Genomic DNA, 26,644 nt, shown 5'->3' with positions numbered 1-26,644 from the left:
TCGATCTTTGTTCCAAAAATTCTTAGGTAAACAAAAAAACTGTCTCGAAGGTAATTTCTAACAATGTCAACCTCCCTACTGCTGCATAATTTTGAACATGCTGAACTGAAATAAAAGCTGCATGACCAAAATGACTGGTCCATTCATGATAAAATTAAAATATTGATTTTGATATAACATGTAAATATATTTATGATCAGTTATTTGTTGTTGTATCCACTCAGTACTTTTTCAACTACAATACTGTCTTTGTAATTGTGTTGGTTTTTACATTTAGTCAAGTTATGACTAAATGTTTTAACATCGAGGGGGGAATCGAGACGAGGGTCGTGGTGTATGTGTGTGTGTGTGTGTGTGCGTGCGTGTAGAGCGATTCAGACCAAACTACTGGACCGATCTTTATGAAATTTGACATGAGAGTTCCTGGGTATGATATCCTCAGACGTTTTTTTCATTTTTTTGATAAATGTCTTTGATGACGTCATATCCGGCTTTTCGTGAAAGTTGAGGCGGCACTGTCACGCCCTCATTTTTCAACCAAATTGGTTGAAATTTTGGTCAAGTAATGTTCGACGAAGCCCGGACTTCGGTATTGCATTTCAGCGTGGTGGCTTAAAAATTAATTAATGACTTTGGTCATTAAAAATCTGAAAATTGTAAAAAAAAAAAAATTTTATAAAACGATCCAAATTTACGTTTATCTTATTCTCCATCATTTGCTGATTCCAAAAACATATAAATATGTTATATTTGGATTAACAACAAGCTCTGAAAATTAAATATATAAAAATTATTATCAAAATTAAATTTTCCAAATCAATTTAAAAACACTTTCATCTTATTCCTTGTCGGTTCCTGATTCCAAAAACATATAGATATATATGATATGTTTGGATTAAAAACACGCTCAGAAAGTTAAAACGAAGAGAGGTACAGAAAAGCGTGCTATCCTTCCCAGCGCAACTACTACCCCGCTCTTCTTGTCAATTTCACTGCCTATGCCGTGAGCGGTGGACTGACGATGCTACGAGTATACGGTCTTGCTGCGTTGCATTGCGTTCAGTTTCATTCTGTGAGTTCGACAGCTACTTGACTAAATGTTGTATTTTCGCCTTACGCGACTTGTTATCCCTTTTACTACTTACCTCATGCACTCAAGCTGCTGCTGCCTTACACCCACCCCCCCCCCCCCACATACACACACACACACACAAACCAGTGGTTTTTTTACTCACATGCGAAGCAAAAGTGAGTCTATGTACTCACCCGAGTCGTCCGTCCGTCCGTCCCCCCCCGTCCGGCCGGCCGGCCGGAAAACTTTAACGTTGGATATTTCTTGGACACTATTCAGTCTATCAGTACCAAATTTGGCAAGATGGTGTATGATGACAAGGCCCCAAAAAACATACATAGCATCTTGACCTTGCTTCAAGGTCAAGGTCGCAGGGGCCATAAATGTTGTCTAAAAAACAGCTATTTTTCACATTTTTCACATTTTCTCTGAAGTTTTTGAGATCTAATACCTCACCTATATATGATATATAGGGCAAAGTAAGCCCCATCTTTTGATACCAGTTTGGTTTACCTTGCTTCAAGGTCAAGGTCACAGGAGCTCTTCAAAGTTGGATTGTATACATATTTTGAAGTGACCTTGACCCTGAACTATGGAAGATAACTGTTTCAAACTTAAAAATTATGTGGGGCACATGTTATGCTTTCATCATGAGACACATTTGGTCACATATGATCAAGGTCAAGGTCACTTTGACCCTTATGAAATGTGACCAAAATAAGGTAGTGAACCACTAAAAGTGACCATATCTCATGGTAGAAAGAGCCAATAAGCACCATTGTACTTCCTATGTCTTGAATTAACAGCTTTGTGTTGCATGACCTTGGATGACCTTGACCTTGGTCACATGTATTTTGGTAGGAAAAATGTGTAAAGCAGTTCTTAGTGTATGATGTCATTGCTAGGTTTAGCTGAAGGTCATGTAAAGGTCAAGGTCAAGCATGTGAGTCGTATGGGCTTTGCCCTTCTTGTCTTACTTTTTTTCCTCTTTAAACTCATGCATATATAGTTATGACCAAACAGAAGAAATTGACTGTTGTAATTTGTATTTGTAATAATTACAATACAACACAATGGGTAATTTTAATGATATGAAATATCAAAGTGATAAAATTACCATACCCAAAAAATCCTTTGAAGGGCATACAGAAACAGTTGTAACTTGATCCAATATCGTACCTGTTTCCCAATTTGACTGTGTACTCTGTTCGTGTCAAAGTCAACACTGTCCCCCCCCCCCCCCCCCCCCATCCCATCACCACCATCACCCCCACCACCACCACAACTGGTCAACATGCTTCACTTTCAATTCAAACTAAACTTCCATCCGCACAGTTTCTTTCGTTTGCCAGTTTGAGAAATATCAGCGCGAACGAATCAGCCTAATCATTTGAACACGCTATCCGACTCGCTGTCTTCCGCCACGATGGCATCTTCTCACTTTCGGTTTCGCCAATGCATTCGAATCGTCGTCAGCCATTTCTTTTGTTGGATTCCGTACTTACCAAAGAACAGTTTCGGCGATTTAGACTTTCATCTTTCTGAAAAAAGTATCCATACGCAGAATTGCTGTGTGAAGCGACGGAAAAGCGCAGATGTGCCACATTGTCGGAACAACAAAATAGCAGACAGCCGCCAAAATTATACCTTCGGGTCACGTGACTCTCGCTCGGAAGCCTTCGGCATTCTCCGTAACTACTTGTCGAAGAGGGGGGTAGGTCGTTTCCTCCGTTGAAATGGGAACCTTTACGGAACTTTCCCCTTATTTTTTCAGTTGCTAATGAAAGATGAAACACCCGACTACGTTCTCATCAACTAATTTCGGTGGTGCACTCGCCCTATCGCAAAAAGAAAAAAATGACAAAAGTTCGCTTGCATTTATTTTATAGAATTCTCGCGACCTGGCGAAAAAAACGTCGATGCACCTCTAGCCCTATGTATCTGCTAGTGGTACTGGTCAGTATCGTCCACAACCAACCACTCAAAACGACGTACTTTGCCGTAACCTGACCCTGGGGTCCGGAGCCAAATCGCCGACCGGATTTTTGAGTGGGCGTGGTTTGCAGCGAGAGTTATCTTTTCCTAGCTTGCCCCATGCTACTGATGTAGCCTATTGTTTTCGTCTTTTCGAAGTTGCGTTTTCATGTACGTATTGTCCATTTGTGACAGTGTTTACACTTCCTACGGTCCGAAAAATCGTGTCCGCGTCCGTAAGTGGCAGGTGTCCGTCCGTTAAAGGTTAGTTATTGTTGAAATCGTGTTCGTTCCATGATAAACTGTCCGTATGTAGCAGGTGGCCGTTACAACAAGGGTCCGCTAGACTCAGGTTTTACTGTATTACAAAATAGCAAGGTAATGACGTTATTTGCTGTTGGACTGTGTTCCGCGGAGATCTCTTGTCAAAAAGATGTTTTGATATCTCTAAGTGAATGAAAATTGCCTGTAAATCCATCATTCAAATATGAACGAAATTCAAGGGAATGAACTGCAAGGAGTTAAACAAATAATCTCAAGCATGCAACAGTTTGATAAAACAAAGTGTTATAAAACATGCTTTCAGATTTACATCTCAAAGCTTGTCAGTCTTGCATTAGTTATGTAAACGTTTTGTGTATTCCTGAAAAATATAATCTAAAACTGTTCATCTATGGTATCCAAGACACACATAAACTTAATCTCTCACCTAAAAATAACTACGTACCTCTCTGTTCCTTATGTGTATTGGCTTTTATGAACATTTTGTAGGTTTTGCTTGCTTGCAGGCTAATTTTATAGTTGTTTGTTTGCTAATTTTGTTAAAAGTTGTTTGCTTATTGGTTTATTTGTTTGTTTGTTTGTTTGTTCGTTCTACTTGTTATCATTTATTCTAATGTTGTCTTAAATGTAAGGACACATTGTAAGGCGTAGGCTTAAACCTCTATCCTTGTTAAAAAAAGATCCATCATCATCTCTCTTACCCCCCGCGGGTTAGGGGGAAGAATTTACTCCTTTTACCCTTGTTAAGTGTTTCTTGTATAGAATATAGTCAATGTTTGTAAAGATTTTAGTCAAGCAGTATGTAAGAAATGTTAAGTCCTTTGTACTGAAAACTTGCATTCTCCCAGTAAGGTCATATATTGTACTACGTTCCAAGCCCCTGGAGCAATTTTTTTATTAGTGCTTTTGTGAACAAGAAACAATTAACAAGTGGCTCTATCCCATCTCCCCCCTTTCCCCGTCGCGATATAACCTTATATCGCGATATAACCTTGAACGGTTGAAAACGACGTTAAACACCAAATAAAGAAAGAAAGAATCATCTCTCTTTCCCTCCCTTCACCTGTCCCTCGCTCTCAGTCTCTCTCTTTCTTCGTCACTCTTTCACGCTCCCAGTCTCTCTCTCGAAAACACATGAAAATACACATATTAATTCGCAGGCACATCCTCAAAGAAGATAAGAAAAACCTCAGATATAAGAAGGCAAAATTCCCCCCCTTCTTCCACCCCCCCACCCCACCACCCCCACCCCCTTTGTTTTCTTGTTTTCAAAGTTTGTAGAGTCAGAGTTTGTAAACTCCACACACTTGGTTTTATGACATCCAGACATGGACCTAGACTGATGAATCCTTGTCTAATTTTAGTTTCAGATAAAATAATCAACAATAATAATTTGTTGATAATGTTGAAGCAGGAGCATAGTGTAGGGAGTTAATTTCTCTGTGTGTACATAATTGTGTGTTATGTCTGATAATTGGTTCTGATTCAATGGGCGCAATGGCTTGGTGGTAAGACGCCGGCCTCCAAAGCGGAAGGTCGTGGGTTCGAATCCCGGCCACGCCTAGTGGGTCAAGTTGGAGATTTATGTGCAGACTTGCTAGTGACTTATCCTCCTTCGTGTGTACACGCAAGCACAAGACCAAGTGCACATGGACAAGATCCTGTAATCCATGTCAGAGTCCTGTGGGTTATAGAAACCTGAAAATACCCGGCATGCTTCCTCCGAAAGCGGCGTATGGCTGCCTAAATGGCGGGGTAAAAACGGTCATACACGTAAAAATCCACTCGTGCAAAAACACGAGTACGTGGGAGTTTTAGCCCACGAACGCAGAAGAAGAAGGTTCTGATTCGTGTTACATATGACGAAGGAGAGCCATATGAGTTTGTTCTTCTTCTTAAAGGCCCGGCAGGAGTATATAAGGAGCCTGACCTTCTGCGTTGGCAAATCATTTCAAACCTCTTGCAGGCAACGGACAAATACTGCTCCTACATTTTTTTTGATATCTCGGTTAAGCATGAGTTACGGTGTCAGATTTTTTGTTCACACAGCTAGTTTTCACACATTTACCGCCCTACCGCTTAGATAAGGTTAATTCTCCATAATAAAGAAGATATTTGCAAACAAACATTTCAATGGGGATCTTGTTCAAAGAAAAGGGCGGAGTCAACACTCTCCGACGTCACAGATTTACACCATGCGTTCCAAAAATAGCAAAACACGTGGCATGCGGCAATTTGGTTCCAGAACATGCTGTCTCAGGTGCATGTGTATTTGTTACATCGGATATGAAGAAAGAAATGCAACTAACCTTTACCACCAGTTGTGGCCTTGATAGGGTATTCCTGTGGGGTTGGGATAAAGCTCTCTCACTAATTTGAGCACACAGTCGGGCATCATTTCTCGGTTAATGTTTACCCGTGTTGGATTGTCTTGATGTAAGGAAGACGTCTTTTTCGCCAAGTACAATGCACAATTCCAAGCACCGCGTCGGTCTAGCATGGACCAATACTTCTTGTAGAGTACTTTTCTAACGCCGGAATTCCTGCGGTGTGGCAATTGGCCCGTGACTAGCCACCTGGCGATGATTTGTCACACAAGGGCTGCAAAAACAAAAGGCACACTGGCCTACCCCAGAGGAGAGCCACTAGGACCCGTGTCTCCGGTTTCACTGACCATCGCCTCCAGGATCAGATACACACGTCTGCACCGTTGCTACACACACGAGAGACAGATAATGGCCCAGCACCTCTTGGTACACAAGTCGAATCTTTTATTACACACCTTCGATTTTCAAATGGCCACTGATTCTCAGTAAAGTGTCTCCTTATTGCGTTTTCTTGGTCACTGTTAATGTTGAGAAGTGTTAAATCAAATTTCGCCATTTATTTCCACAGACAGAAAGAGATGTCAGTGCAATACAGCTTACAGACCGCAGCCTGGCCCTTACTAAGTTACTATCACCATCGGATGTTGGAATGTGAAACACTCAGAATTTCCCGCCTTCATCTGTCGACAACACTGATTGTGTTAGAGGCTCTCGCTGGGTGGAATAACAGACCGTATTCCAAAGTATGCGTATACACAACGCAGATTATCACCGTTGACTTTGTCTACATGGTCCCGCTAACTATAATTACTGTCCCTGAAAGTGCCTCACAGGATGGGCAAGTTTACTTTCAAAACAGAAAGGGGTAATCTAAACTCGGTTTGTTCTAAGTGGACATGGGAAACAAAGGGACTCGGATCTTGGGTCGCCCCTGGCAACACAAATGGAAGAATCCAGGATATGCAAATGGTCTTCTGCAGTTTATTCCAAGGTGGTAGGGGGTTGAAAGGGGGAACGAACGGGAGGGGGGAGGGCGGAGGGGACAGTGGTCGGTGGAGCTACTATACTAAGACTGCAGCAATGGACTGGTGCTGTGAAATCATCACCCACACATTTCGAGGTACCCTCCCCCCTCACCATTCGGTTCACAAGCCTGTTTTTGTCCTTGGTCAGTTTGAAAATGATTGGTTTGTTCAAGTATTCCGCCAAAAAAATGCGCCAAGATTTCCCTCCTCATTTCAGTGGTGTTTGACGCTTGCCCCACTCACTTAGTCAGAGTCTGATGCAAAAATTGACTCGAGAATTCTGTTCATTGACGTTGTAACGTACTAAACTTGTTTATTGTTTGCGGTTTTGGCTGATTCTGTGTTGTTTTTCTGCAATATCAGCGAAAGTACCATCATAGCGGTGACTGAGTTACAGCAACCAAGACTAAGTTTCATTTTGTCCGTTTGACTAGCCTGACATCTACAGCCTTGACATTGTTATTCTGTTTCTCTCTGTGTGACTGATTTCTTTGACACAAAGGTTCTCTGTGTGAAAGTTCAATTGTATTGTAAATATAAACAAAATACGCAATCAATATGCAAGATATCACAAATGTTCAGAAACGAAAATATGTGAAAAACTCTGAAGAAGCTGTTAAAAGAAGAAATGCTGCTCGCACAGACAGAAAGCCAGATGGTAAAATTCAGTTTAGCGGTGAGAGAGAGGAAATTGATCTTATTTACGCCCAAGTTCAAAAGGTTAAAACATTTTTGGGAGAAGGAAATCCAAACAAAGAGCTTGTGGACACTATCTTGTGCTTTTTTTATTGACAAAAACATTGAAGCTGATTTATTAGAGCGCCCTGATGCCCCCGCGTCCCCAGTGCACTTTGGCCTGTTCGTGTTTACATCGCGTGCCACGCGTTGTGCTATTTTTGCTAAGCCCCGCCCCTTTTTCTGTTGCATTATGGGAGAGGCCGGATTGGCCGTGACGTGTTTAACTTCTTCAGCCACTTGCAGCCACAAACTGTGTTCGACTAAGGGATTCTGTTTCTCCTTTTACCCTTGTTAAGTGTTTCTTGCATAGAATATAGTCAATGTTTGTAAAGATTTTAGTAAGAAATGTTAAGTCCTTTGTACTGGAAACTTGCATTCTCCCAGTAAGGTCATATATTGTACTACGTTGCAAGCCCCTGGAGCAATTTTTTGATTAGTGCTTTTGTGAACAAGAAACAATTAACAAGTGGCTCTATCCCATCCCCCCCCTTTCCCCGTCGCGATATAACCTTGAACGGTTGAAAACGACGTTAAACACCAAATAAAGAAAGAAACTGTTTGTTGGTTTTGTTTTTGTTTTTTAAGATTTTACCCCCATTTTTGTCTGACTGGTGATAAATATGTTTGTGTTATCAAATGTTCCAGCTGTGCAGCACCAAGACTGGCCGACTAAAGATCAAAGAGAAGAATACCTATGTCATTTTGCGGGAGTTGCACAAATGGGAGACCTCTGAAGAAAACGTGGAATCCATATTAAAGGTCATAGACATTTTAATTAGTGATGAGCCTCAGGAGGGAATGGAAAATCTTCACTCTGTACAAGTACCACCACATCTGGAGCGTTCCTTTTTGCAAGATGACAAGAATTGGGAAGCAAAATAGGGATGAAAGCAAACTTTTTATGATGAGGTAGACAATAGGGTCCAAGAATTGTTATCATGTTTGTCCATGCAAACACTGTTTACTGATGGATTTAAAAACATTTTTTGTTAGTATGCTGTCAACTTTGTTTGAAGAGTTTACAGACAACACATGATTGACTGCTATGATCTCAAGTCTGATGAAGTATCCTTTGGCTCTCAATTGGGTCTCAATCAGACCATGCGCTAGATCGTTATTCTTCTGATTTCAATTAGATAAACCTGTTCCATAAACTATTATTGAACAGTCTGGTTAGTTATGTCCCTTGATGAATATAAGGTTTACTGAAGGGATCGACTTGAAATACGAAACTATCATGCTTTGTTTTGGTATGCAGGCACCGTTACTCAAAATACGAAGGCATAATGGTTGATAGTCTGATAAACAAAGGGAAGTAAGCTCTCTAAATACATACGACATGTGTAATAGAGTAAGTGAGAGTTATTTGGAACCAGTCTCCTGGCACCTGAGAGAATAACAAGCATTGAAAGGAACAAGCGACTTTCATCCTCAAAATAAAGGTTGATTATTCAGGGTACTTAGTTTCAACAGCATCGTTGAAATATCTTCAGTAAGAGTTGTAAATAGCCTTGTTTCTTCGAGTTGTAAGTAGCCTTGTTTCTTCGATATGCAGACTAACGACAGGGGAATAGCTGTGTTTACAACAGGGGAATAGCTGTGTTTTGAGGTTACGCTGTTTGTCGGCTCATCATATGTAGGTTCTTGTATAAAAAGTTGCACATACACCTTGAGCAAGTTGCCTCCCTTGTGGTAACGAAAAGTACTGGCCAGTAAAAAAAGAGTTGTGGTTGTTCCCCTTGTTTTCCTTATTTTATATACCTATATACCTGGCTTACAACTTGCTGTGTTTTACATTGTTTTCTTCTGATTTGTTTTTTGGGGTGGGGGAGCTGTTTTGTTCAAGGATTTGTATGTTTAGGTATATCATTTTGCAATTGCACTAATTTTTCTTTTTAGCATATTGATTAACCCCTCATAAATACTGCTACATTTCATATCAAAACTTCCCTTTGCCAAGCTTTTAGCACTTTTGTGTCTGCAGGATGTTGTGGATGGGTCCAAATTCTTGAAAAGTGTACTTTTATTAAGTCAAAATTTCAGGTAACTACATACCACCCATTCATTGTTTAAGTTTCCTTGGCAGGTACTTGTTTTAGTTGGGTAGTTAAGGCTAGGGATTGTTCGGATGGTTTGATGCATTGTTTGATTCAATAAACCAAAGGGAAGTAAGCGCTCTAAATGCATATGACATGCATAATGTAATTAAAGATTGTTTGAATGTAATTAAAGATTGTTTGATTCAGTTTGTGTATTGTTTTTCATGTTCGTTGTAGTGTAAATAAAACCATGTAACTGTTTGCAATGAATTATAGTTAATAACCTTGTATGTTCAAGACGTGTAAGCATGAACATGCTTTTGTCGGTGGCAGAATGCAATAGCATGAGTTTGCTTTTTTGTTGCATGTTGTAACTTCTGCCTCACCTTTAAAGCTGTGGTCTATTTATGACTTTCCGGGGCTACGAGGTTGAAAAATAGGGAAACAATCATGTACAGAATTCTGTACAGCAAACGCTACCCGAAACCCCACCTATACGGCGTGTCTGACCTTGAGAGCTTCAGTCAACGCTTGAATTTTGCAGGGATAACATCCGGTTTGCTCTCTCAAGACTGATCATATTTTATCTTCAAGAGAGATCAAAGGGAAAAAATAAACGCCCCGGCGAAGATTCGAACTCTCGACCTCGAGACTTTGTGTCTCATGTCCTAACCACTAGGCTACTGCGCCAATTGAGAAAAAGAAGGAAAAACATTGATATGAACTCATGTTATGTTATTCTTGAAGCAGCATGATTTATATCTCTATCCGCCCATTGTTCAGAAGTGAATACATGTATAACTATTTCTTAGATATCTGTTTTCAACTGGACAGAGCTTTGGAGAGATTCAATTACTGTTCTTGTCATTTTTCTTGCATGTTGTAAATAGAGATATCGCAGCTATTTGCATGGCGCGAATGTCGTGTAGCATGACGGTGTAAACATGTACTGCGATTCCGTGAAACATGTTTGCAAATAAAGGCAAATTTTAATAGCAATTTTTACGTTTTTGCAACGCATGAATGGTAATTCAAGCGTAGAATGATATAAAATTATAAAAAATTTTATCTTTGAAAACACTGGTGAAGTGGCCTAGCGGTTAAGACATCGGCCCCGACATTTCGAGGCCTTGAGTTCGAATCCCTGCCAAGTCGTTTATTTTTTCTGCTCGATCCTTCTCGACAAATATGCTCAGCTCTGAGAGAGCAAACCAGATGTTACCACTGCAAAATTCAAGCGTTGACTGAAGCTCTCAAGGTCATACACGCCGTATAGGTGGGGTTTCGGGTAGCGTTTGCTGTACAGAATTCTGTACATGATTTTATCCTTATTTTTCAACCTCGTTGCCCCGGAAAGTCATAAATAGACCACAGCTTTAACTGTTGTCCTGTAAATATGTCTTGTTAAAAAAGTACGTAGTTAAAACAAACATCCGAAACGCACACCACATTATTCTGGTTACAATCTAGCACACTAAGAAAACACACAGGGTTTCCTCTGAATACCAAGGTCAGCGAGTAATGTAAGCACATGGATTTCAACACAACGCGAGGCATTCTGATTTAAAATTTAGTTATGTAACATTACAGGTACAGGGCCAGAAAAAAGGTAAGGCATGGTAAATGGGAGAGACTATAAAATATGAATTTTTCTGTTTATCCATCTATCTGTCTGTCTTGTTTGTCTGTCTGTCTGTCTGTCCATTGGTCTGTATGTCCTACTGTCTGTCAGCTTGTTTGTCTGTATGTCTTTCTGTCTGTCCGTCTGTCCGTTTGTCTATCCTACTGTCTGTCTGTCTGTCCGCTTGTTAGTCTTTTGTTTGTGTATTTGTCTAACTGTAAGTCTGTGTCTGTCTGCCTTACTGTCTGTCAGTCTGTCTGTCCGCTTGTTAATTTGTTTGTTTTTTGTCTGTCTTTTTGTTGTTTCCCTGTCTGTCCGTCTGTCTTTCAGTCTGTCTTTTCGTTTGTCTTTTTGTTTGTCTGTGTCTTGCTGTCTGTCTGCATGTCTGACTGTTTGTCAGACTGTCGGTCGCTCTGTCTGTCTGTCAGACTGTCTGTCTGTCTGCTTGTCCGTCTGTCTGTTAGTGTATCTGTCTGTCTTTCTTTCTTTTTGATTGTCTGTCTTGTTTGTCTTTTTGTTTGTCTGTCTGCTTATCTATCCGTCTGTCTCTCCAATAGTCTGTGTCTGTTTTTCCATCTGTCAGTCTGTCCGTCTGTCCATCTGTTTGTCTCTCTGTCCGTCTGTCAGTCCGTATGTCTGTTCTTTGTCTTTTCTGTCTGTCTCTTTGTTTGTCTCTCTGTCTGTCTGTCCTTCTCTCCGTCTTTTTGTCTGTCTGTCCATGTGTCTTTTTGTCTGTATGTCTATCTGTCTGTATGTCTGTCTGTATGTATGACTCGTCTTTTTGCTTGCCTGTTTATTTGTCTGTCTGTCCGTCCGTCTGTCTGCCGGTCTTTCTGTCTGTCTGAATAACTGTTTGTCTATTTATTTGTTTCCGTGTTTGTCTGTCTTTGGGTGTGTTCGTCTGTCTGTTTTTCTGTCTGTTTATCTATCTGTTTTGTCAGACTGTCTCTCCAATAGTCTGTGTGTGTGTCTGTCTTGTCTGTCCAATAACAGTGTGTCTGTGTCTGTCCGTCTGTGAGTGTCTGTCTTTTTTTGTCTGTCTCTGTTTGTCTGTCCATCTGTCTGTCTGTCTGAGTGTCCGTCTCTCCATAGTCTCTGTCTGTCTGTCTGTCTGTGTCTGTCTCTCCAATAGTCTGTCCATCTGTCTGTTCTATGTCTGTCTTTTTTGTCTGTCTCTTTGTCCGTTTGTCTGTCTGTCCTACTCTCCGTCTTTTTGTCTGTGTCCGTCTGTCTGTCTGTCTGTCCGTATGTATGACTCTCGTCTGTTTGCTTGTCTGTTTATCTGTCTGTCCGTCCGTCTATCTGCCGGTTTGTCTGTCTGTTTGTCTGAATAACTGTCTGAATAACTATTTGTTTGTCTGTCTATTTATCTGTTTTCCTGTCTGTTTGTTTGTCTGGCTGTCTGTTTGTCAGTCTATCTGTACGGCTCACACATGACTTAACACGCTTTTTGTTGGCACAATTAATTTTACACCGTCTCCCTTGCGCAACGTGCTGATTTGTCACCATGTGGCAAAGGCTTGCCTGTTGACACTGACTGCAAATACTTGGTCAAAGATGACATCTAAGGAAAAGCCGGCTTGAACAGCTATGTTTTTGATGGCTTGCTCCTCGTCTTTACCTCCCCCCCTTAGCGCCTTCCCCTTCATACATGTCCATGTCACAGTGTCCTTCACAATCTTGTCGATGGGTTTGTTTAGAAAACAGACTTATGACTTGGAACACTTTGCTGTGTCGGTTGTTGGCACACTTTTACACCGTCTGGTTAGCTTTCGATCTGTTATCTAGGTCACGCTTTGATCGTGCTAATTATTCACTCTGAGCAGAAGCCTATCATAATAGAAGCACCTTACTACTCATGATTACCAGCAGTCGACACGCGATGATACATATGCCCTTTGACCTTTCCTTTGGGATATCCCTTACTAAAAATAGAATACGGGATTGTGGAAAAGCTGTTCAATGGCACTCATGCAATATATTCGTTTTTCAATACACAACTCAAAATCTTTGGGATAAATCAAAATGGAAAAAAAGGATATATAGAGTTAAAAAAAAACAAGAAAAACTTGAAAAATTTAGAAAAAAATGTTTTACAAAAGACTTGTCAAGTATATAGGACTCGAACTCGAGACCGCCGGATCCATTCTGATAATCATCGCTCAACGGCTATCGCCAGTTTCTCTCTGACAGCATGCTAGATTATTGCGCGAATCTATCAAAACAAGAATACAGAGTTATTTCCCATGTTTTCCGCGAGCATGATCCAAATTTGAGATCAGTGTTCGCGAGACGAAAATGATTGCAGATTGGCCGACTTCGACAGTGATCTCCGTTCTGTTCTTCACAGTTATGATAAAGACATCGTTATAAGGTCAAAACAAGTCGAAATTTTGAGACTGCTGTCGGAAGGAGACCGTGATATATGGTTGCATCACTCTCAACTGGTTACAGAAAAAATCGTCTGCACCGGCGCGCACCGTTATAAACTACTCACAAAAAGTTAGGGAACACCCTTCATTTTCATGTGTTTTTGCAAATCGATGCTATTGTCAAAACTTTGCAAGCTACAACGCTGATCTTACACACACCCACAGAGTGGACTCCTGCCTTTGTTGTACAGGCTTGGTGTGCTGCACGTGCTACTCGGGCGTCAGTGGCTGAGCGTTGAAAATTGGTGAAAAGTTGGAAAATGTTACCGTTTTATGCTGACTCACCATTTTTTCAATAGCGTGTTTCTGACAAAATGATGCACTGCACGTGGAAGCTTGATGCTTTGACTGTGAACACTGGTCACTGGTTACTCAATAAAAGCCAGGGCCTGGGCGGACCAGGGCACAACATCACGATGGTCGGACGACAGAAGTTAAGCCTGCTGGACAGAGGAAGAGCCATAGGGTGGTTCCAAGACGGTGTTGGCGTACGGGAGAATTGCCAGAAGGCTTCTGGTGTCCCCCTCCGTCATCACAAGACTGCGACAGCGCTTCCAGGCCACTGGACTAGTTCAAGACAGGCCTCGCCCAGGCAGACGAAAGAAGACCACAGCAAGAGAAGATCGTTTCATCACAAGACAGGCCCAGACAGTGCGAACTTCCACTGCAAACCGTATCAGAAGGCAATTACGGGCTGCTACCAACACCAACGTCAGCACACAGACTGTTCGCAACCGCCTGTATGCTGCCCAGTACCACGCCCGTCGTCCATCCAAGCGCCCCAAGCTGACCCTCGTCCACAAGAGAGCTCGCAGAGTTTGGTCCAGGCGTCACATTCTCTGGACACGTCAGCAGTGGGCTGTGGTCCTCTTCACTGATGAGTCAAGGTACAGCCTGGAGCACAACGACGGCCGTGTGCGCGTGTGGAGGCGACAGGGGGAGCGCTACAACGATGACTGCATTCAGCAGGTGACTGCCCATGGTGGGGGTTCCATCATGGTATGGGGTGGGATCTCTGCCCATCACAGAACCCCCCTCTACCTCATCCAAGGCAGACTGAACGCCCAGCGCTACAGGGACGAGATCCTTCGCCGTTTTGCTGTACCCACATTACAGCAGATTGGAGCCCACTCCGTTTACATGGATGACAACGCCACGCCGCACCGTGCTCAGCTGGTAAACGCCTTTCTCCAGCAAGCAGGGGTTGTCAGGATGGACTGGCCATCCTGTAGTCCGGATCTGAACCCTATTGAGAACTTTTGGGATGCACTGGAGCGCCGAGTGCACGACAACCACCCTCCACCACAAAACCTGCAACAGCTCTGGGGATTCCTTCAAGCAGAGTGGCAGGCTGCACCCCAGGCTAACATGAGGAGGCTTGTCGAGTCCATGAGACATCGCTGCACTGAGTGCCTGGCAAATCGTGGAGGCAGCACTCATTATTGACTTTGTTTTCGTGATTTTCACACAGTCGAATGAACTTTGAAAATTTGGTGACTTTTGAAAATGATCCCTGCTGTGTTTAAAAATTTGCCAAAAATGGATTTGTCCATTCATCGCTTTGATTGTTTTGTATTCAAACTGTCGAATAATGAAATTAAATATGTGCGAACGATCATCATTGTGTCTTGACTGGTTTTGGTGCATTGCGTAATATAAAAAGTGTTCCTTGACTTTTTGTGAGTAGTTTATGTCAAAGCAGCACCGCCCTGGGTCCGTATGCATGAGGAGGAAGTCAGCAACACTGGAAGTAGAGGCCTCTTTCGGAAGTGGGAACTCCCGAAGTTTAACTTTCCAACTGTTCACTATGCATGAACGCCGGAGTGGTGCAAGGTCGCAAAAATTGGGGGAATCCTAACTAAACTTGGCCAAAAAATTATTGCAACAAATTTCAAACCCAAATTAAACCATTAATCCCCGTGTAATTTTATTGACACATTATATGCCAGAGAAGGCCGTTCACTTAACCTTCAGGATCACCATTTGGATTAAATATTTCTTTTACAGGGATCACGTGACCGCCGCTCAAGTAAGGGTACCCTCAAAATCGACCAGACAAAAACGGAAGAGCCGAATGAAAAATCGACAAAAAATCACAATAGGCAAAACTTTGCAACTTTGACATACGAGAAGAAAGTCAAACCAATTATCTACCCTGAACAGATTGTTTTGTTTTGCTACCTTGCGTATTTCGCGTGCTATGCTATTCCTACTGATGCAGGTGTCGATCGCAAGAGCGGTCAAAAACGGGACTTTTTGCGCCATTTTTTAGGGGTATCATGACAAAAATGTCTGTACTTTAGCAATAACTTGGTGGATTGCTTTGAAACTTTCAGAATATTTTACCAACATACTGGAGATACTTCGAGCGAAATGATGGATTGTTACAAGTGTTTGTTAAAATGTTATGCAATTTTTCGAAAGAAGTTTTTAATCTCGTCATAGGATTGTTCCCTTGGGTCCAAACAATTTATGACTTTGTATGTCTTTAGAAACATGATTGATACACACACTGCTAAAGTTTTATGTGCGTGTAAGCACTGACGCAAATTTGCTGGACCCGTAAACACGCTACAAATTTAAGCGATGATTCTGGTGCCACAGCGATGCCCAGCCAAGCGTGACCGTAGCATGTTTTAAGAGGCACGCAGCGATAACAGCTGTAAGCGCGAAGCAGCGTGAACGTTCCATTTTTTCCTCATGTGTTTGCATGATTAGCAAATTAACGCCAGCAGATACATGCAAATGAAACTTAGACAGAATCTGTATCAATCATTTATCTGTAGATATGCAAAGTCATGAATTTTTTTGACACAAGTGAACAATCCTATGACAAGTTTAACAATATTTTCCGAAACATTGCGTCACATCTTGATAAATAACCGTAACGATCCAAACTTTCGCGCGAAGTATCTCTAGTATGTTGGTAAAATATTCTGAAAGTTTCAAAGCAATCCACCAAGTCATTGCTAAAATGTAGCGTTTTTTAACATGATACCCATAAAAATTGACGTAAAACGTTTCGTTTTTGACCGCTTTTGCGATCGACACCTGCATCAGTAGGAATAGCATAGCACGCGAAATACACAAGGTAGCAAAACAAAACAATCTATTCAGGGTAGATAATTGGTTTGACTTTTTTCTCGGATGTCAAAGTTGCAAAGTTTTGCCTATTGTGATTTTTTGTCGATTTTTCATTCGGCTCTTCCGTTTTTGTCTGGTCGATTTTGAGGGTACCCTTACTTGAGCGGCGGTCACGTGATCCCTGTAAAAGAAATATTTAATCCAAATGGTGATCCTGAAGGTTAAGTGAACGGCCTTCTCTGGCATATACAGTTTTAATTAAATGACACAGGAATTATTGCTTTAATTTGGGTTTGAAATATGTTGCAATAATGTTTTGGCCAACTTTAGTACGCATGCGTTTGTTAACGGTAAGCTTGCCACCAGAAGAAACAAATCTCATCGCGAGTTCAACAAGAGGCGAAGCCATCAAGGCTCACGTAAGAAATCGACAAACAGTAACACACACACACACACACACACACACACACACACACACACACACACACACAAACACACACACACACAGAAAGAGCATAGGTGAAACTGTGCAAGAAAGCGAGACACTAGATCTAGATCTGTCTGTCTGCATGTAGCCTACTTACAGGGACACGACTGCCAACTAGTCTCGGCCCGCTCAAAATAATAATGACCGAGACTTTCAGTACTTCCTTCGCGTGACGTCTAACCCTCTTACGTCATAATGTGACGTCAATGTAATGTGACGTCTTCAAATGTTAGAGTTTCTACCAAAGACATACACACGCACGCACGCACGCACATACGCACGCACGCACAGACAGACAAAGTTACGATCGCATAGGCTACACTTACGTGAGCCAAAAAGGCGAACGTTGAGCGCGCTGTAGTACTAACAGCGTTATTGCTGGGGTTTTTTTGAATGGTTAAACGAAAGGGTCGGTTCAAACCTGTGATGATTGTTTTGGAATCGAATGACTGTCTATGACAAATGACTTTGTTGGCTTGAATGTTAGGAGAAGAGTAAATGATTATGTTGACCTTTTTTTCTTTTTTTTTTTTCTTTTTTTTTTTTGGGGGGGGGGGGGGGGGGGATCTCAGCTGCTTGCTTCAACCCTTTTTTTTTCTTTCTTTTTTTTGCGGGGAGTATCCCTCTTCATTGATCTTTTTTTCTTGTCTTTTTTTCTGCTTTTTATATTAATTTTTCTACTTTAAATGTACCTATATCGTTAACAATACTATTTCTAAATGTATTTTAAACACGCCCAAAAAAACTTCCTTTATGGTAAATGTTAGTACACTCGACTCCACTTAGCTCGACCCCGCTTAGCTCGTCCGCCGTTTAGCTCGTCGCCATATTTTTTCCCCGGGCTGACGTCCTTCTTTGTATCTGTAAAATTAAGCTGGTTAGCTCGTCCGCCGGTTAGCTCGTCCGCCGCTTTGCTCGACCAAACTTTCCAGTCCCAAGGCATGGTGTGACGTCATTTACGCCGGATAGCTCGTCATAACGACATTGTGTCGTCAGCGATGACGTCTTCTGACAGGATGACAGTAACAAAAGAACGTTCCATAAACTGCCAGACTTTTCGAATTGAATGTCAAAGAAGAAAACATGCGCTGTTTATCTGATTTTGCTACTTTGTTTCAATTTTCTCCCACTTATTAGTAGGTACAATGTACACACAAAACTTTCTTTGTAGTTCGGCTGGATCGTAGTTTTTAGTTTCTTCCATTTTGTTGTTGTTTTTTTGTTTTAGTTTTTTGTTTGTTTGTTATGGTTTTGTTGCGCAGATTTTTTGTTGATGTGCATGTTTTTGAAAATGGTGTGTGTGTGTTTTGTGTGTGTGAACTGTCGCTGCGCTGGTGGTGACAACGCTGTCTGTTGTGTCCGTAATCTTTGACGGACACAAACGCTCAGCAATGTAATTTCTCTTTTAGAGATTAATAAAGTTATTGTATTGTATTGTATTGTATTGTATTGTGTGTATGTAAGCACGCAAATGAGTTAGTGCTTTTTTTGCGTGTGTGTTTGTGTGTGTTTAACTTTTTTCTGGCGCCGTGTTTACTTGGTTTTTCATTTAAAATTCTTCTCATTGGACTGCTTATTTTTGGATTTAATAAAAAAAATCCCAAGAAATGTGCTTTCTGTTTCATGGTTTACATCTCTCTCTCTCTCTCTCTCTCTCGCTCTCTCTCTCTCTCTCTCTCTCTCTCTCTCTCTCTAACTCTCTCTCTCTCTCTCTCTCTCTCTCTCTCTCTCTCTCTCTCTCTCTCTCTCTCTTCTGCCTATCTCTCTGTTATTTTCATAGTAACACATGTTACAAACCCAATATGCGAAACGAATATAAACTCTATCAACATCTTACCGAGTCTATGAACAGAAATTCGTCATTTGACCATTGCACATCATAGCTCCTACTCCATGGTGATGAAAGGATTACTTCTGGTTTGTAGACACGGTAAAATGTCATGTTGTGAACAAAGGGCTATTCGAGGATGATCTACTAGATTGATAGTTATCTCAGAACCTGATACACCCGTTTACAAGTGTTTATGTGCTTTTAATATTGGTCTGGACGAATTCGCCGGATAGCTCGTCGCAGCATATCCCCCAGGGAAATTGGACTCCGTTTACCTCGTCCGCTGCTTAGCTCGTCGGCCGGTTAGCTCGTCGCGAATTTTTCGGTCCCGAGAGGGACGAGCTAAGCGGAGACGACTGTAATCATATTATATTTACAAATCACTTTATCCTCAACGCATTTCCAAGTAAACATAATTTTGGGACACAAAAAAAATTTAAAAATCAGTATAATCAATTTCGATCGTTCTCACAATAAGTACAACAATTACTGTATGTTGAACTTGTGTTTAATAATTTTATGTCGGTAAAACTCTTTGTTGGACAAACATAGATTGGTCATAGGGAAAAAGAAGTGTGGCCGTCACCAACTCCCTTGCAGACCAAACTATACGGCAGTCGACAGGAGTTGGAGAAAACGACAACATTTATCACCAGTGCTGGACTGATTGTGTAACCTCTGCGAACGCCAAGAAGAAGAAGAAGAAGGTCATAGGGAAACTTTGGGTTACTGGTAAAGTTTAAAAGGAAGAACATTATGCAGTAGACAGTAAATAACTAAGTTTAGTGACTTGTTCCTTATTTATTGGGGAAATGTCTGTCAAGAAGTTTAGAAAAGACAATACTGTTCATCGGTGTTTTAATTTGTTTTCCCTCGTTAATTTTTGATTACGATGGCGATGCATCAGTTAAAAGTCAAGATTCGATTTTTTTTTTAAAAGCATAGGACAGTTTCTTTACGCGTTTAAAAAAAATTAACACAGAGGCAAAAACCGGTTGTTGCAGTCTCAATGCAATTGAGGTCTATTAAGAAAAAGGTTAATTACAAAAAACAAAAAAAATGTTTTGTCACTTGAACCCAGAGCGTCGGATTGAAATTCCGAATCCGTAACCCCTGCACTATGCTACTCGTCTAGAAAAAGCACTATGCAAAGATGTGTTATCAGTTATTCAGTCGTGGTAGTTTGAAAGCTCACCATCTTTGCCGAATGACTCGAGCACGTTTTTTTCGGTCAGTAAATGATCGTACTGTTGGTTTTGAACCCCGCTGTTTCAAGCTTTTCACCTAAATTAAACAAGAATGTCACAGTTCGTGTCTATGGTGCAAGGTAGCCGACCGTCTCATTGTAGCCAAGTTGCTCGATTGACGCATTTCACGTCTTCAATATTGTGTCTGAGCTCATTTCCCAATGAGCTGCCTTTAAAACCAGACTGTTATGCAATTGTAGCATGCGTTGGAGGTTTCTTTTAGATGGGTATAAAGGACCTTTAAGATGCGATATCGTCGTATAAATGATGAAATTAACTTTGAAAGTGGGAACTTCGGAAGCAAAGTTGCCAGCTACTCGGTATGCACGAGCTAATTTGAACGCCGAAGTAGTGGCTTCGAGAGTCCTGGGCCCATATGCATTAACTGGAAGTCAGAAACACTGGAAGTAAAGGCCTCTTTTGGGTCAGTATGCATGAACTGGAAGTCAGAAACACTGGAAGTAGAGGCCTCTTTTGGGCCCGTATGCATGAACTAGAAGTAAGAAACACTGGAAGTAGAGGCCTCTTTTCGAAGTGGGAACTCCCGAAGTCAACTTTCTAACTGTTCACAATGCATGAACTGACTTGAACGCCAAAGTAGTGACAGCGAGAGTATTAAGGTCAAGGTCGGGGAAATTGGGGGAATCCCTACTAATACGCATGCGCACGTTTCTATCAACATGGCAGTCAACGAAAATGGCAAGGCACGTGTGCCGCTCAAAAAGAAAGTTGACACGGAGGGGCGTTCTGCACCTTTTTCAGATGGTGAAATTGCTGTACTCTTGACAGAAGTGTTTTACGAAAGAACGGTTATTCTGTCCAAATTTCAGAACAGTTAATTAGAAAAAAAACACAGTAAACACCAAGTTTACAGAACAGTCTAACTGTCTGGTCCAGACGCTGTCTGGTCCAAAATTGCCAAAGAAGTGTCTCTCTCTCTCTCTCTCTCTCTCTCTCTCTCTCTCTCTCTCTCTCTCTCTCTCTCTCTCTCTCTCTCTCTCTCTCTCTCTCTCTCTTACGACACATGCACACACAGACAAACGTACACTCATGCACATACTGACACTATGACACAAGTGACACTGACGGCACACATAAACACACACACACACCACACACACTGCACACACACACACACGCGCGCGCTCGCGCGCACACATATGCACACACACACGCACCCATACACGCACGCACACAGTCACAAACAAATAACCACACACTCACTCTCTCTCACTTTCTCTCATTCTCTCTCAATCTACACACATACACACACTGAAAATATGATGACACAAGTGACACGTCACACACACACACACACACACCCACACACACAAAAACACACACACACACACACACATACTCACCGTAGTGACACACATATACACACGCGCGTACAGTTGAAAGTCAAGACATGATATGATTTTTTCAAAGCATAGGAAGGTTTCTTTTGCAAATGAATAAAATTAACACAGAGGCAAAACCCGGTTTTTGCAGCCGGAATGCAATTGCGGAGGCTTAAAAAGGAAAAGATTAATAAAAAAATATATAGCTCCCGGCGGAACTTGAACCCGGAGCGAATGAACGAGAGTCCGGAACCGTTACCACTGCACTATGTTACTCGTGTAGAATAGAGGCATGATGAAAAAAGGCATTCTGAGTTATTCAGTCGTGCTGGTTTGAAAGCTCGCCACCTTCGCCGAATGACTCGAGCACGTTTTTTTTCGGTCAGTAACTGATCGAACTGTCGCTTTTGAGTCACTCTGTTTTAAGCATTTCACCTAAATTAAACAAGAATGTCACAGTCCGTGTCTATGTTGCAAGGTAGGAGACCGTCTCATTGTAGCCAAGTTACGACAGTTGCTCGATTGACGCATTTCACGTATACGATATTGTGTCTGAGATCATTTCCCAATGAGCTGCCTTTAAAAACGGAATGTCCTGCAATTGTAGTATGCGCTGGAGGTTTCTTTTGGATGGGTAAGGACCCTTGAGATGCGATATCGTCGTATAATTATGTCAAGCGAGAGGCCCTTGACATTGGAAGTGGGAACTTCGAAAGCAAAGTTGCCAGCTACTCGGTATGCACGAGCTAAATTGAACGCCGAAGTAGTGGCTTCGAGAGTTCTGAGGTCAAGGTCGAGAAAATTGGGGGAATCCCAATTAGTGCGCATGCGTTTGTAAACGGTGACCAGAAGAAACAAATCTCATCGCGAGTTCGTAAATGGGCAAACGTTGATCGCGCTGTATCTTTTACTATAATTGTTGTTTTTAACTGGTTGAACGAAAGCTGTGATGATTGTCCTTAAATAGAATGACTGTCTATAATAATGATTTCGTTGACCAGAATGTTGGGGACAATAAAAAAAAGGTTGTTTATGTGGTAGCGAAGTGTTTTTTTAATGATTGTGTATCGGTAAAACTGCTGGACAAAAATAGTTTGGTCAGAGCGAATGTTTGTGTTACTGGTAAATTTAAAAAGGCAGAACTCCATTTTTGGGGAATCAAGATATGACTAAGTGCCAAAAGGTGCTCACAGAACAGAAGACGACTTTGTTTTACAATAAAAATGTTTCTAAAAACGTGTGTCTGCTGAATATTGGTGTGTGTGTGGATGAATGTGCGAAGAGATAGTGGACATAATTTCGTGTGTCTGACTTGAACGGTTTTGAAGTTATCTTTGTTTAAAGTCAAAAATAACGCCAAAACCGGCCATCTGAAAACGGCCATCGTGATACCTCGTGTTTTGAATATGCCACAGAAAAATAACAAGAAGCACAAATGAATTGCATTTAGTTTGATTGAATGCCTGAAACATCGCTTTACAGACGAGACCAAACGTCAAATCTAAATCTCGAGAGAATTTTTTTTTTTCGATAACCGAATTTTAAGGTGTCGCACGCAAGATGTGTCGTCATCACGGCATACATTTTGAATCGCAGATATTTACTAAATTTCTTTTTCAAAAATTCTGGAATTGATGTCGACACGTCAAGCGATAACGGTGTATCAAACTGCTGTCTTTCAAGTAATCCAGCAAAGACTGCAGAACTTTTGAACAGCATTTTTTAAAACGATTTGAAAATTTCGTCATATCTTGCGTGCGACAAAATGTTCGGTAATTAACGGTTATTTTCTTTTAAAAACAAAATTTACATGTACAAAGATCTACTTCATCTACGGAACCACGTGACACATTCTGTGTTCAAAATTTGTGAAGAAATCACGAACCACGAATGCGCTATCAAGTGTTGAAATTATGTCGTCAACATCTTTTCAGATCTTGCGTGCGACACCATCTTGCGTTCAACATAAAATGTCACTACCTTATCGGGTTTAATGGGTAAAACTAACTATTTGTTGTCTTAGTTTAATCTTCTTAATTAAAAGCGTAATAAAACCGAACTTCCAAGATGAATTTTAATTGAGATTAGCGAAAGAGCGGGCACGCAAGTCGACCTTAAAGTAAAAGAATGATAACACGAGCGTTTGTCGTGTTGTCTTGCGTGCAACACATTGTCCAAAAAGGAAAATGTATATTTTTCTCAGACGTTTTTTAAGTTGAAACCTTGAAACTTCACACACATTTGGAGTTTAATCGCCCCCATGCATGGTAAAAGTCTTGTTGACCCTTGTCAGATTTCAAGGTCACGGCTGGGTCACATGTGGTTCAGAAAACGGATGAAACATATTTTTTCAGAGATTTTTGAAGCTAGAACCTTCAAACTTCAAACAACGCTTTTGCTTAATGATTGTTCAACATGGAGAATTCAAGGTTGATCCTTGAGAAATGTGAAGGTCATAGCAGGGTCTCGTGTGGGTAAAAATGAGATTGTTCGGACACTGCATGTAGCATGGAACGACAAAACATAAGTCATGTCATATTTCAGATATCAGTACATTTACAAATGGACAACACCAGCAAACATGAACCAAGTCTGGTCGACCTTAGTCAAATGTCAAGGTCAAAGTGGCGTTATGGTTTGGGTAAAAAAAAAAGGAAATTGTATTGAACTTCAATTTATATAAAACCAAAGTCTGGTTGATCTGTTTTAAGATTTAAGGTCAAATCTGTTATTTAAGGTCAAATCAAATAGAAATTTGTTGATGCTTAAATCTTTGAAACTTGCAACAGGTTTGAGGTTTGACAACTTCTGGACTTTGAAATCTGGTATGGTTGATCCTGGTAATATTAATTGGTCAAAACATCAAGATCAACAATTATAAAATAAGCACTTTCACCAATGTCAAGTGAGCAATAGCAGCAAACGTGAGTCATAAAGATTATCACTTTTTGTGTGACCTCAACTTGACCCCTCTGAATGCTCTCAATCATGGAAATTGACCACACTTTGATTATAACCAAACAACATCAAAACTTTGGAATGTGTGAAGTTTCAAAGGTGTTGCTTAAAAGGCGTTCGTGAAAATGACAATTGTATGTGTCTGACTTCAATGCGACCCCGCTGCGACCTTGACGTTTGATTTTATCAACCAGACTTTCATCATGTGTGAATGACTTCAAACACTATAAAACTAGTTGAAGAAATTGACAATTTTTCAAAGTTTAAGCCAGATGGCACTGCTGTGACCTTGAAATTTGACAAACATTAACCAGGCGGTCACCTTTTTTAGAAAATATCCTTAAAGGATCTTTAACCTTACTGTGACCTTGGAATTTGATGAGGTTTAATTTAACTTGCGTAGTGTGCCAAGTTTCAAGGCCCTAGCTTCAAAAACATATGAGAAAACCTCATTGAAAAATGTATATGTTTGACCTCAACGCGACCCTGCTGTGACCTTGACTTTTTCAACCAGACTTTAATCGTGTGTGAACATTATACACTAGAACTGTGTGTATTTTCAAAGCTCGTGCTATAAACGCGCTGAATAAATTGAAAATATTCCACATTTGGACCAGATGTGACCCCGCTGTGACCTTGAACTTTGACAAAGATTAACCAGCAGGTCACTTTTAATGAGGTTTTATAAAAATGCTGAAAGTATGTGAAGTATGTAAAGTCTAACTGATCTAGTATTAAAACATGTAAGACGTGACAACGACAATTTTCCAGTTTGCAAAGGAAATTTAACCTCGCTGTGACCTTGAAATTCAATGTTGTTTAATGTGATGTGCACCATACCTGGAGGTCATTATACTTTGGTTGTGTGCCAAGTTTCAAAGCCCTAGCTTTAAAAACGTGCGAGATAACCTTAATGCTATGAATCAGTGCCGTTTTGAATGATATAACGAACAAAATTATCGTTATTTGTAAAATCATTTGGGTAAATTTATCTTTTCTTTTCGTAATTGGGTTCCAGCATCTGTTGTCTTAACAAAAATCACAATATCAGTCGTGTTTGTCAACTTTTATTTTTTAGCCCCTTTGTCCGCTTTTCGTGTCCGCTTTTCGTTAACTTAAACATGTAAACATTTGATTAAAAAAATTAAATAAATAACCATGAAGAAGGATGCTTTCTGCTTAAAAAAACAAAGGTGAGAGAGAAAAATGCGGTAGCAGCCACCTGCATGCAACTGAGATTAAAAACAAAAAAATAAAAAATAAATAAAAAGGGTCTCCCCGTGTTTATATTTAGTCAAGTTTTGACTAAATATTTCAACATCGAGGGGGAATCGAAACGAGGGTCGTGGTGTATGTGCGTGTGTGTGTGTGTGTGTGTGTGTGTGTCTGTGTGTGTGTGTGTGTGTGTGTGTGTAGAGCGATTCAGACTAAACTACTGGACCGATCTTTATGAAATTTGACATGAGAGTTCCTGGGTATGAAATCCCCGAACGTTTTTTTCATTTTTTTGATAAATGTCTTTGATGACGTCATATCCGGCTTTTCGTGAAAGTTGAGGCGGCACTGTCACGCCCTCATTTTTCAACCAAATTGGTTGAAATTTTGGTCAAGTAATCTTCGACAAAGCCCGGACTTCGGTATTGCATTTCAGCTTGGTGGCTTAAAAATTAATTAATGACTTTGGTCATTAAAAATCTGAAAATTGTAAAAAAAAATAAAAATTTATCAAACGATCCAAATTTACGTTTATCTTATTCTCCATCATTTGCTGATTCCAGAAACATATAAATATGTTATATTCCGATTAAAAACAAGCTCTGAAAATTAAATATATAAAAATTATTATCAAATTTTTTTTTTCGAAATCAATTTAAAAACACTTTCATCTTATTCCTTGTCGGTTCCTGATTCCAAAAACATATACATATGATATGTTTGGATTAAAAACACGCTCAGAAAGTTAAAACGAAGAGAGGTACAGAAAAGCGTGCTATCCTTCTCAGCGCAAGTACTACCCCGCTCTTCTTGTCAATTTCACTGCCTTTGCCGTGCGCGGTGGACTGACGATGCTACGGTCTTGCTGCGTTGCATTGCGTTCATTTTCATTCTGTGAGTTCGACAGCTACTTGACTAAATATAGTATTTTCGCCTTACGCGACTTGTTATTTCATTCAGTTTGTTTGG

The 26,644-nt window shown here is 40.7% G+C and overlaps 1 protein-coding gene across 3 annotated transcripts in view; it reads left to right on the top strand.

The window, feature by feature from the left end:
* LOC138977060 (protein HGH1 homolog) overlaps positions 1–9,718 on the top strand; it is a 68,231-nt gene extending 58,513 nt beyond the window's left edge. For all 3 annotated transcript variants that reach the window (XM_070349975.1, XM_070349974.1, XM_070349973.1), the window contains exon 4: positions 8,064–9,718. In XM_070349975.1, coding sequence (XP_070206076.1) covers positions 8,064–8,300 — 237 coding nt within the window. In that variant the 3' untranslated portion in view covers positions 8,301–9,718. The remainder of the gene's footprint in view (positions 1–8,063) is intronic.
* The last annotated feature ends 16,926 nt before the right edge of the window (positions 9,719–26,644 follow it).

This window comes from Littorina saxatilis, linkage group LG9, assembly GCF_037325665.1.
Source record: "Littorina saxatilis isolate snail1 linkage group LG9, US_GU_Lsax_2.0, whole genome shotgun sequence".
Classification (NCBI taxonomy): Eukaryota; Metazoa; Mollusca; class Gastropoda; order Littorinimorpha; family Littorinidae; genus Littorina; species Littorina saxatilis.
This window is presented reverse-complemented; position numbering and strand designations above follow the sequence as displayed.